We start from the raw sequence: 13030 nt of genomic DNA on the forward strand, positions 1-13030 counted from the left end.
GAAAAACAGCTTGCAAACTCCTGAAGGTGGAAAAAGGCATCTTGCAAATGTGCCTTGTTTTTGATAAGTTCCCTCCTCCTCCCCCCCCTCCCATAACCCCACATTGCCCCTTCCCTCCCAGATAATTGCCTTGTCCTCCCCCCTTCCCGGCTCTTCCAAAATAAATATTCTTTTTATTTGTCGGTTTAAAAGATTCTTTCAGGCTCGTAAGCAAGAGAGAGGGAGAGAGGAAAAGAAAAATCTCGTAAGCATGAGAATGAAACCCCATCACCTCATGAATCCATGAAAGAATAAACATGAAGGGGTTAAGAGCAGTGACAGAAATATTAAAAAATATAATAAAACTGAATACTGAAAGATGAAGTTCAGTAGTGAAATGGAAGTGAGGATAGAGCGTTTGTGAGCACAGCCAAAGATAACCTATCACCCCCACCAGCTTTTGACTCAATTTCTTTAAATCTCCCCCCTCTTTTTTAAAAAACTTTTCTTGGTTTTGGGGGTTTCTTGTGTTGTTTTTTTTTTTTTTTTTTTTTTTTTTTTTTTTGGGTTTTGGTGTTTTTGTTGATTTTTTACAATGGTTTAAGTCCTTCAGCAGGAAACCAAAATCAAGACAAACACATCCCTCCCTGAAACCACACCCCCTCCCATACCCTTCTCTCCCTCACCCCGCCCCACACTCCGTGGTTCTATGTGTGCTGAAAAGAGAAGAGTAAGCTTAGAATAAATCTAATGAACCAGAGGAATAAATGACAATGATAGTAAAGAGTAAAACCCAAACCCAAAAGACCACAACACTCCTGTGTTGTCATTGTCTGAGTGTCTGTCCCTATCTCTCTCTCGGAGGCCGCAGGCATCAATTTACATAGTACAACCAGTAAACAAGGTTGAAGAATCCAAAAGTGATTGGAAAAATGATTCGTGACCACTTGTCAATGGTGCTGACGTCTGTCAGGTCAGGGATTTTGAGCTTCAGCTTGGACGACCGCCGGCGCAGGCGGCAGTTGGCGCGGTTGCGCGCCGCGGCGTGGTGGCTCAGCGGGACGTGGCGGTCCAGGGTCGGGTGGTGGCCAAATCCATCCCGAGAGGCCAGAGGCTTCCGGAACTGGATTCCTGAGCCTTCAAAGGACATGACAGAGTTTCGAGAGTCGCCAACGCTGCTCATCATGTCCGTGGCCAGCAGCTCATTGTTCATCTCCAGAGTGCTGAGGAGGATGTTGCCGTAAGGGTCAACCTAGAACAGGGGAGACAGAGAGAAGGGTAGTGGGGGTATCCTGTGCAGGGTGCACACACCAGCGGGGGGATTTTGAACTGTTTTCTGTGTAACAAAACCACTGATCGGGTCATTTGTGAGCTCTGAACATGCTGCATTTGTTGTCCGCTGCTGCTGGAGTGGAAGGACCAGCCACACGTGCCTGCAGCCAACTTTTGCGTGGGGTGCTGTGATTCTGCCAACACAGCAGGACCAAGAGCCACAGGGGTGCTTTTGGGTACACCTGCCCCATGCATGAGGGCAAGTCCTGATGAGACTGCTTTGAGGGTGATGAAAAAACAATTAAAGAGAAAAAAAACTCCCAGTCATCACCAGACGAGGGGAACTGGAGTTCACCTCTCCTGATGAGGACAAAGGCTGCTCCACAGCTCATCTGGGACAGAACGAACAGCGGGGAGCCTGAATTCTCCTGCCACAATGAAAGTAGAGGACAAACCTGCTCTCTCACCCTCTTCTCCTCGTAGCGGTGGCGCTCGTTGTTGGCCTTGCTGATCCGCTCACTCTGCTTCTTCTGCTGCCGGGGCCCTCGCCCGAAGAATATGTAGTTGACAAAAGCGTATTCCAGGAGTGCCAGGAACACAAAGACGAAGCAGCCCATGAGATAAACGTCGATAGCCTTCACGTAAGGGATCTTGGGGAGAGTCTCCCGCAGGTGGGTGTTGATGGTGGTCATTGTAAGCACCGTGGTGACCCCTGTAAGGAGAGGGGAGGTGCTCTGTTACCAACATGGGATGCTTTCCTGAAATGCCACTCTCGGCTTCCCCGTTCCTCCCTCCTAGCTGGACAGCCTCAGGAGGGATGGGAGCAGTGCAACTGGGGAGAAAATCCTCATTATTCTAAGCCCAGGTGCCCAGCACAAATCACTGCAGAAGATAAACCAGCTGCAAACTGGGAGAAAATGCCAAAGCTGAGTATCATCAGGATGATGGGCATCAACATCCTCTGGACTTCGTTTCTTTAAGTCCTCCCTGATTCTCCTTTCCCTCAGTGTGGTGGGAAATATTCAGTTTTCCTCTGTTTTTTAACCTCTTCTCCTCCCCTTTTTCTACTTCATGAACTCATCAGGCCTCACTGTGTGCTACTGAATGCCTCAGTGTCCTTGACATGAATTTCTAATCTTCTATGTCTTTCCAATGCCATGAATAGGAGAAAGAGTGAAGAGATTCCCTCTTCATGGCTCTCTCTTTTTTTTGCCTTCCTCATAGCCTTTTGTCCACATCCTTGACCCTGCCAGTTCCCACCTTCCTCTCACCAGCTTTACCACTCATTACTTCAATTATCACTTGTACACATTCCTCCCATGGTTCTCACACTCTCTTTTTTAGGCCTACTCATATTTCTTGCATCTTAAATAAGCATTTCATGAACACTTTTGTCCCCATCCACTCAGCCTCCAAAAGCCTGGTGCACCATGGTTACTCTCACAGCTTCAGGCCTCTGCTTCAGTGTCTTCTCAGACTCTTCCCTTCTCTGGACTGTCAGAGTGGCCCCAGATCTCTTGATTTCTGTTGAAATCTCAGATTTGACAGTCTGTCACCTCCCAAAAGATGGCAATGAGCCCTCATATTTCTTTTGGGGGTGGTAACTTTTCCTCTTCAACTCAGTTTTCTTCTCTCACTTCTCTAGCTCAGCTGCCCTCACTTACTACCTTTTTGTCCTTTTCTTCTAGTGTCCCTCCTCCTTATCCCTCTGTTAACAGCATTATTAGTCTCAATGACCTTCATTTGCTCCTCTGGTTTCAGCTCTAACTCTACAGTGATGGCTCTCAAAGCTCTCTGTGCATCCTGGACCACTGCTTGTCCTGTTTCCCCTTCACCCTCGTTGTGTCTCTAGTGTAAATTCTGATTAAAGACTTAAAGAACTGTTAGTCTTCTGCTGAGTAAGCAGAAGGGAGATGTATTTATATACATACAATATATTGTATTGTCTAAATTTAGACAGCAATCTAAACATCCCGAAATCTGAGGCAAAGGAAGGGAAATAGAATGTTCTCTCTGGCTCCATTAAGAGCTGGACAAATTGCAATGGAGACTTAGGGCAGAGGCAAAGAAGAGCTTTTTGACTATGTGACCAGGTAAATCTGGAGATTAAATGACCAGAAGAGCAGAGAGTTTCCTTCTTTGGAGTTTTTAAAGCATAAGTTAGACAGAGAACTGTCAGGAGTAGTTTTGGGAGAGCTGTTCCAATTCTGATCTACAATGTTTTTCTTCTGTCTTTTCCTTCAAATCCAGATGTCAGAAGACATTCACCAGCTGTGCATCTCACATCCCCCCTTCTGCTTGTGCTTTCACTGTGCCAGCTATGTCTGCCATGGTCTCTTTTTCTTCTCTCACTGATTGTACTCTTGTCAATGTAACTTACCTTTTTAATTTACTGTGTTCTTCTTCCCTCCCTGTCTCTCTGCTCCAGCCTCTCCAAGCAAGCACAGCCAAATTACCTATTTTACATCTTTGCACAAACCATTCCTCTCCTCTGAGTCTTCTCAAACTCTGTCTTCTCCTACAGCTAATTCAAACCCCAACCTTTTCTGTAAGACCTGTGCCTTTTTCTACTCACAGATCCAACCCTGCTCCCTCCCTGCCTCTCCTAAAGTTCACCTCTGAACTTTATATCATGTTGGACAGCTCCATTCTCATATGTCAGTCATCCCCTCTTTCTCCTGTTCCTTCTTCAAAATCCTCATCTCCAATCCACCCCCACTTCCCTTCTGTTGCTTAAAAGACCTCATTTTTTTTTCTTCTCATAGGAAAACATTCCTTTTTAGGAATGCTTAAGAAGAACTTGGACTTTAACTACTGGCCCACATTTGCCTTGGCTATGAAGGTCTTCAGCTATAAAAAGTGCCTGCAAGGGGTCTGAACTATCACAAAAATGTGTAATGCCCCTTCCTCCCTTTCTTTCATCTTTTAACCATTCACATTCTGCTCTTTGGCCACCCACCCTCAGCATTTATCATCCAACTAACCAGTCCTGGCACAATGAGGTGCCCAGGTGTGTCTTCTTAAGAAAACCAGCACAAACCACAGTGAAGGAACCAGTGTGCTCGTGGCATGTCAGAATCCCACATATCTGAGAATCTGTGACCATCCCTGTCTTTGTTTAGACAGTTTAAACTCCTGTGGTAGAACTTTTACTGACTCAAACAAAACAGACTCCAGCTTGGGAAGTACTAACACTTCTGAACAAAAAAACTATAGCTCTTCTGACTGAAAATTTAAAGTTTGCTCTCAAGAACAAAAATGTCCATTTGGGATGACAGCTTTGCCAGATCTATGGGCTTAACTGCTGCCTCATAAAGAAAAGGTATTTTCTTTCTTACAGGTGACCTCCCTCATGGAAACACCTTCTCTGACATATCATGGGAAGGTACATACCCAGTGCCACTCGTGCAGCAGAAGCATCATAATTGATCCAGAAGGAGACCCAGGACAGGATGGTGATGAGAATAGATGGCATGTAAGTCTGCAGGATGAAGTAACCAATGTTCCTCTTAATCCGAAAACTCAAGGACAGGCGCAGGTACGAACCTGCCAAGGAGAAATTAAAGGGGGATGTTGTTTGAGAGGAGGGCGAGGCTGTATTTATGGTAAGAGCTTAGGTTAGGAATCGAAATTTTATCTGGAAAATGTTCTCAAGAGGCAGGAATAAAAATCTCTTTTCTTCTTCATTTGGTTATGCAGACTCATCAGTTTTTGAAAGCGGTCTCTTCAGAATCTGCTCAGTTGTCTCAGAATATTAAGAAGAAAGAAACTACATAAGTTACATTATTATATCAGCCACCATGGGAGAATGGCTGTTATTATGGGATCAGCCAATTTGATAGAGACTTGCATGGGAGACTTTAACCCTATATTTGGGTGCCATGAGATGATTTTCCAGTGTTTCATGTGCTACCTCTGCCTCCAAACAGCAATGAAGATCTGAATCATACTTTTCCCATGCTGTTCTAAAAATGGGTTATGGTCAGGCTGGGCAAATTCAGATGCAAATAGAGTGGTGTTAGTTAATCTGTAGGTCTCTTTTTTATTATTTTCAAGTTGTTGCAACTTCCTCCTAATCTTTTAGCAAACCTAATGAGGATAGTGAGGACAATAAGTACTTTTACAGTCCTTCCACTGGAGCAGGTTAATTTTGGCAGAGACTCTTTCATTGCTGTGAAACGAAGTCCAAGTCATTCCTCCTTCCCACCTCTGTCCCTTAGGCAACACAGCAGCCTGAAACATGGGTTTTAATCCTGGTTTAGCAGCTAAAGTAACAAGATAACAACAGATTTTAATGATCAAGGAGTCAGACTGGGAATAAGGAGGCATTGTTCTCTCACCACCCTGTGCCACTTTTGTAGCTTGAACACAACATCCCACCAGTCTTTTTTTGGAAGGTTTTACCTATTTAGACTGCAAACTTCTTCTGGAGCAATACTGCCTCTTGTAGTGGGTCTCTGGGTTGCCATTGCAATGGGACCCTGCTCTCAGCATGCCCCTGAGACACTGTTGGAACAACATCACCATCTGCCACCACTGCTGATACCCTCGGGCTGGGTTTTCATGGCACTTCAAAAGTTGTCCTGTTTAACAGGTGTGGGGTTTGCTGTTTTGGCAGTGAACCCTACATCACAGCAAAGTGAAGGCAGCAACCAAAATCCAAACCCCTCCAACCCAGCTGGCAGTATTCTGAATTGTCCCAGGTATTCTCACCAAATCTTTTTACTGCCCTGTACAGATGGGTTTGCATAATTTCATAAGCCACTTGCTTTTCAATGGATATATTCTTCTTCTTACTATTGCACCTACATTAGACCCATGTGTACACCACATAAAAATTAGATAAAGGCTGAGAACCTTCTAAAGAGGTTCTGTTTTGAGCCCAGTTGATGTTCTGACTTAGAAAGGAGAACAACTGCAGCAAAGAAAATGATCCTGTAAGTCTTTGAAGAGGAGCAGCTGAAAAAAAACAACAACTAAAACCCAGGAAAGTTGGCAGGCCCAGAAGATGCCTCTTTTCTAAAGGAACAGAAGCCTGGGTTGACTCACCAGTGGTGAAGACCACTTCCCTGCTGACCAGCCTCTGCTCAATGATGGTGAACTGAGGCAGCTCGAGCACCTCCATCCCCGTGACAGCAGAATCATTTCCTTGCCAGAAGAAGACAATGTCATCAACCGTGTAACCATCTGCAGGGAGGAGGAAGCACAGAGGGAGAACTGAGCTGACAAGCTGGACCAGATGACACCCCCCATTTTCAATAAGGTGATCTGGAAAAGGATCCAAACCAAAGTCCACACCATCAGACAGCAAGCCTAGACCCTCCCTCTCCTGTACTCTTCTTCTTCAGCTGAGCTTGGCAGTACAGTCCCCAGGAGACATGGAAAATATTGGTCAGAACACCCACTTCTGGCTAGAATTCAGGAGAAAAAGGTGAGACGTGGCCCATCAAGCCTTGACTTGTGCTACATAATCTCCATGCCTGACATGACAAGGATTTGTGCACCAGAAGCCTCTGTCAAATGCACCAAACACAGCATTCTGCTTTTTAAAACTGCCTGCTTTTACCAGGAGGGGGAGACCACACAATATAGACTGGTGGGGACTGGGTAAACAGGGCATTGCACTATTGAAAACTCCCAGAGACAGAAAGATCTTCAACAGCAGTTGAAAAGAAGCTTGAAGATCAGAGCACCTTCCTCTTCCAAGTAATCCCAGTTGAAATTGGGATCCAAGAAGTGGACAGAGTCTCTGAGACTGGGGGCTGCTTTTACCAAGTGCTGGCTGAGAAGGGCAGTAATGGGACAAGAGAGGAAGGGGAGTCAGGCTCATAACAAATATTCATCCCTTGCATTTCAGGGTAGTGGGTTTGTTGACTCAGCCAAGGGTACAGCCTCTTACTTCAACCCCAAACTATACACACCAAACAGGGCTGCATGGGCTGGAAACACTGAGGAACCCAAAGCCACAGTCTCAGGGGAAAGACCCCCCCAGATGCTCTGGACTTGTGACAGACGAGTGGAGAGGCCAAGGGGATGAAACCATCCAGCTCCCCTCCCATCAGTGTGATGTTCACTGCCCTGCCTGTTGCCCTTGTAGGCAAGGATTCATTTCTACTTGAAAATTCACACCTCTCGTGGCAAGCTGGGTTTAGGAGCTCTGTGGCTGTTGCTGCACAGGGGGTGGCCTCTTATTCCCAGAAGAGTGCAGAGCTGCACGGGAGCACCTCTCGGTGCAGTGGGATATGCCCAGGCTGTGGTACAGCATTGTGCAAGGCTGCCTTGAGAGCCTGAGCCTCACCTGTGCCCACAGAGAGCTTTTATTCAGTGCCTGCACTGCAGCACAGCAGCCTGACTTATCCACACGCCCTCGCAGCACAGAGGCAGCTCCCTGGCAATGCCCAGCAAGGTTAACATCCACTAAGGAGGGCTGCCACCAAAACCAGCACCAGTGGATTAGTGGGATCAAGGGAATAAAGAGCCACTGAATATAACATGAAGGAGAAATTCTTCTCTCTAGTCTTGGGGGCCAAGGTTTACCCCAGATCAGAGCTGAACCTTTGAGGATGGTCTCATTTCTGCAGCTCCTGAGTGGACGAAGGGCTCAGCAACCTGGTCTGATCTCAGAGCTGACCCTGCCTTGAGCTGCAGGCTGGACTAGAGACATCCCGAGGTCTCTTCTCAAACTGAATTATTTGATGACTGTGCAGTCTCCAAGCCCACATTCTGTGCTCTCAGTCATTACCACGCTTATTCATGGGTGCTAAAAAAATAAAACCAATCTTCCAAATGCCATGCCACATCTGCTTCTGATGTAAATCAGCTAAGCCAGGGCTCCACCTCTTCTCCCAGCTGGCACACTCCTGCTCCCACAGCAGTAAGTGCTAAAGCCCCCACACCCATGAGCCCACCCTCAGGTTTATCCTCTCATCTGCTCAGTACCCAAGCTCTGTGCAGAGGAACTGATGTTTGCATCTGGATGCAGCATCTCTCCCAGAGCACTCAGACCCAGGGTAGGAAGCAGCAAGAAACAGCCAAGTCCCCCACTCCTCCCCGTGGCTGATTCCAGCAGCTCCAACACTCACAGCTAAAAACACTGCGTGCAATTTTACATTTGAATTCATCTGGCTCAGACTTTCAGGCTCTGACGGTTGCTCTGAATTTCTCCAGGAGGTTCCCAAGCCCTTTCCACCCAGCGCTCCCCCTCTGCAGAGGTGCACCCAGCCTGTAAACAATCCACCTCTCCACCTCCTTTGCAGTAAACAAACCAGACTGAGCTATTGAGGTTTCTCGCTGCAAAACATCTGCTCTGGCCCTTGAACTGCTTTTTAGCATCTTTCCTCAAACTCTTCCAATTTGCCAACTTCCTTTCAAAATTCTGGAACCCAAATACAGACAGAGCCCCTTTCCCCCCTCTCACCAGCAACGAGTCAGTGGATTCTCTGCTCTGACCCACGGCTCCCCTGGTTTACACAAGCCAGGCTCGCTCACTCCAGCCCTTTTTGCCAGAGCCCTGCCACGACCCCTCCTGCCGTGGTGCCCAGGGCTCCCAGCCCTCCAGCACCTCCCCTGGTTGGTGCCCACGAGGGTCCAAACCCCTGGGGATGGCAGCCTGGCCCTGCACTCCCACACCCGGACCTCTGCCTTCATCAGCACTCGAACACATTCCGGACGGATTCAAACGCGCAGCGAGCCAGCCCCGCACGCTGCTGTCCTCATCAGCCACAAATTTAACAGCAGTGACTTCAAATTTACTTCCTGAGCAGCAACGCAAATGTCAAATTACGGTAACTAATTTTAGGAGGTTTTGCAGTTTAACCAGCTCCGTTCCATTTATTCGCTGACCTGCTGGTATCGGGCACCAATTTTTTGTATTTTTATTTTTTATTACGGCGTTATGCAATGTGAAATCAAACGTGGTTTTTTTTCGGGAAGCCATTTTTCAAAAGTGTTTCAAAAGGGAAAGGTTGTTTGGTCTAAAAATAAAGGCTTTGCTTTGATTTCTAGCTTTAAAAAGAAAACCAAATTTCCATTTTCCTTTTTAAAAGGTAAATGAACTTTCACAAAGACAAGTCGTTTCAATCTGAAATATCAAAAAGTATTGATATGACATCTTAAAATGTCAGATTAACAGCCTGTTTGCAGCCTGCCTCATCAGGTTTTTGTTGAATCCTGGTGCACAGATAGGCAGGGGTACAGGGGGTGAGGGCTATTTTTGGGGTGGAGGGATGGGATCAACAGGCAGTGCCAGCACTGGCTTTTCTCCTGCAGGGAAGTGCCTCGAGCTGCTGTGGGGCAGGAGACCCCATCTGCCTGCTGCTGCTTCACAAACCCAGCAGCCCTGCACCACAGAAGGGCTATTTCTCTGAGCTTTGGGTTGGTTTTCTTTTTAATATACTTCAAGGTTTAATCCAGCCATAAGACCACCATTATTCCAGAGTTGTGTGGTCTTGGAAGCAAAGAAAATGGAGCCCTGCAGGTTTCAAATGTGCAAGTAAAAGACAAAAGCTCTGAGGAAGGAAGCAACTGAATCTCTTCATCTGCCTGGATCTCAGGAATATTGTAAGGAATCGTAGCTTCAACGAACAAATTGGCTTGACATGACCCATTAAGAACAAAATCGCAACACGGGGAACTGTGGGTAATTCTCTGCCTTCTGTTTTCTTGGTTGTACTGTAAACCATTCTCAAAATGCTAAGGAGTGCCAGGAATGACATGACATGGCATTAGTGCCTCCAGCAGGACCTAATTTCCATCCCATTACCCGCCACGCCAAGCGCTGCGGTGGCAGCACATCTCGAGGCCCAGGCACGGGCACGACGGGCACCTTCCCACTGTGGGTGCTGTGGGACCTCCTGGGCGGGAAGAGCAATTCCCTGAGAATCACCACTGAAGGTGCATCATCAATAACTGTGAGATCTGCTGCTCTGGACCACTCCTGGAGGGATGCTGCAGTGCATTTTTACGAGGGAGAGCTGGACCTCCTCTGCCAGCGCAGCTGGGAGAGGATTTCTGTGGGAGTCAAGGGAAGATCCAGGCAGGGAGGGACTGTGGGAGGACTCGGGTCCCACCTCCCACACAGAATAGAGCCAGCCTCGAGTGAGGACAGGTTCCCAGGGCTTCCTTAGGGCGAGTCACTCCCGAGAGTGATTTTAACGCCCAGCCTGCTGCTGGAGCTGCTTTTCCCAGGCATTTCCCCCACGGGGTCCCCTCAGGATAAAGTTTGGATGAGGGAGCCTGGTCCTGCCCTAGGGAACATCCTCCAGGACGGGTGGCCCGTAAGGAGGCATCCCAAGAGCGGGAAGGTGTGGCTGGGGCGGGTGGCATCGGGTGGCACCGCGGGCAGGAGGCATACGCACAGCTCTCGATCTCCAGCGTGCAGTTCTGCTGGTCCAGGGGGTACCTCCGCAGGTCCATCATGCAGGCGGCCGTGGTGGTGATCCTGAGAGGAGAACAGAGAGAGGGGGAAAAAAAAAAAAAAATCAGTTGTGTCTGGGTTTTTTACTTACCACAAAAAAAAAAAGAAAAAAAAAAAGGAGAAATGAAAGGCAGAAGCGAAAGTCAGGCAGCATTTGGGGCCGCTGTTTCCCTGGAAACCAGGGAGATCCGCGGTGGGAGGTGTGCAGGGCGGAGGGCTGGATGCGGCTCCCCCCCAGCGGCACACGGCACAAACCCCCCGTGACTCACGTCAGCGATGGCGCGTCTCTATTAACCGGGTGGGGAGGGATTTGTGTTCCTTCCTTGTCTCTTCCCTTGGGAGAGACAAAGAACCCGGGAGTAGGCAGAGCTAGGGCTGGGGGGGGAAGAGGAGAGGCATGTCCGTGTGTAAGAGGGAGACAGCAACGCGTGTCCGCGGAGCAGATGATGCATCGACTGAATCTCCCAGCACTGACCTGTGGAGAAGAATATCTGACCACATCATCACCCCCCTTCCTGCCCTAATTGCCCCGACGACCCTAATTGCAGCCCCCCCACTGTCCCCACTTTGGCACTGCCCCACCCAAAGCCCAGACCCCATTGGCAGAGCCCCCCTGCTCCTGTGGGCTCACGGCTCCGGTACCGGAGTCACTCGTGCGCAAACGATTGCGGGATCGAGATTCAGTGAAGACACGGAGGGGTGTGTGTGCAGCCCCCTGGAAAACAAGTGTGGGGGGAGAATGAGGGTGGGTATTGCCCTGGGGGTGTTGGAGCACGGGGTGGGGGCAGAGCAGCACAGTGGTGAGGGTCAGACAAGGCTGCGAGGAGGGTTTGTGTGTGTTGCATGTTGTACATGCAGGAGCATCGCTCTCCAGGATGGGGAATTTTGGGCTGGGATAGATAAGGCACAAGGGCACGAAGCAGGGACAGAGCTAACTCACCAGCCTGGCAACACCACCCTGGAGTTGACAGGCTGCCCCTATTTCTCAAATATATTGCTCCCTCGCCCCTTAATGCAGTTTTCTTCCTGTGCGATATATGTGTGCAGAGTGCTGGAGAGGGGGGAGAGATTGGTGCATTCTCCCCCTATTTTTTTCAATTAACCATCTGGAAGGCATTAATCAAGCTACACATTTTTTACTATGTAGGCATAACCAGTGAACTGTTAACGAGAAAGCTTCATCTTCTGAGCCCTGTGGCCTGGGAGAGAGAAAAGACAGGAAAAAAGAAAAACAAGAAGGCAGAGAGAATGAGATGGCGAACCAGTGAGAAAGAAGGGGGAAAAAATAGAAAAAAAACCATCAATGGTAGAAAAAGAGACCAGAAAGGGGGAGGGAATGGGTGAAGCTGGACAGAAAATTGGAAATGGGAAGGGGGGAGGAAGAAGGTGAGGGAACAAGCACCCATGGGAGAGGGCTGCCCCAGGGGGGGTATCGGGGCAGGGGCTGTGGCAGGGCAGGCTGGCAGCCCCGCAGAGCTGCTGGCTCTTTAAGAAATCTCGTGTGCTAAATTTATCTTCTCTGCTGTCTGTGAAGTCTGTTTGTAGGAGATGAAGCCTTGAGGAGAGCCTTTGCCACTGCCTGCCGTGCTATAAATAGAACCAAAGAGACGAAGGGAATTTATATATATCCTCACTGGGTCTAGATACAACACTGCAACTGCCCTCTCTCCGAGCAGGGGGCCCAGGCGAGCTCTTAACCCTTTTTTCTGTAATGCAGTTGGGGTGGAGGAGAAAGCTCAGAGGGGGAGAAGGATAACAGGACAAAAGCCACTTAAAAATTGCCACCAGGGCTTTGGGACTGCATGCAGTGCTTTTACAGCCTCCCAGCTTGGCACCTCCAGGAGGGCAGTTGGAAACACAATGCCTCTGCCACCTTAATGCTCCTGGACTGGGGTAACAGGGCACAGGAGACCACGGTGGGGAGAGGGGTGGGAAGCAGATCCAAAGCACACCCAGGGGGAGCTGCAACCTTGCCAGGAAAGCCCAAGGTGGGAGGTGCAGAGTCCATCCTGGCCGGGCACTGAGACCAAGGAGTCATGCACGGGGATGACTCATCCCCCGATGCCGCACACAGCCCTCACTCTATATATTATACTGCACCCCTGGGAAATGGCAGCTACAAATGCCTTTTCCTGTTTTCCCTAAAGTGTGAGATGCAAAAAAACAAAACGTATTTAAATGAAAATTTTCCACCCCATTTGTGGACCCCGTGGGCTAAAAAACCTTTCCACGGCGCCCATCCCAAAATTGCAGCCTGGCTGGCCGCGTTGGCCACACAAAGGACATCCAGGGTTCCGCCTTTTGTGCTTGGAGAGGGACCCTCTGGCCAGGATTCGCTTATCACCTGCAGTGCTGGTTGGAGAT

The 13030-nt window shown here is 48.7% G+C and overlaps 1 protein-coding gene across 2 annotated transcripts in view; it reads right to left on the minus strand.

Annotated features, from left to right (window-relative positions):
- Window positions 1-779: 779 nt before the first annotated feature.
- LOC103767701 (gamma-aminobutyric acid receptor subunit beta-4) overlaps window positions 780-13030 on the minus strand; it is a 68571-nt gene continuing 56320 nt past the window's right edge. The window contains exons 5-9 of one of the 2 annotated variants that reach the window (XM_008934893.4): window positions 10608-10690; window positions 6301-6438; window positions 4645-4797; window positions 1707-1963; window positions 780-1231 (exon numbers count right to left, since the gene is read on the minus strand). In XM_008934893.4, the coding sequence (XP_008933141.1) occupies window positions 854-1231; window positions 1707-1963; window positions 4645-4797; window positions 6301-6438; window positions 10608-10690 (1009 nt within the window). In that variant the 3' untranslated portion in view covers window positions 780-853. The remainder of the gene's footprint in view (window positions 1232-1706; window positions 1964-4644; window positions 4798-6300; window positions 6439-10607; window positions 10691-13030) is intronic. The other variant, XM_008934895.2, reaches the window with a different exon arrangement.

This window comes from Manacus vitellinus, unplaced genomic scaffold (genome assembly GCF_001715985.3).
Source record: "Manacus vitellinus isolate BGI_N305 unplaced genomic scaffold, ASM171598v3 scaffold_19_pilon, whole genome shotgun sequence".
In the NCBI taxonomy this organism is placed as follows: Eukaryota; Metazoa; Chordata; class Aves; order Passeriformes; family Pipridae; genus Manacus; species Manacus vitellinus.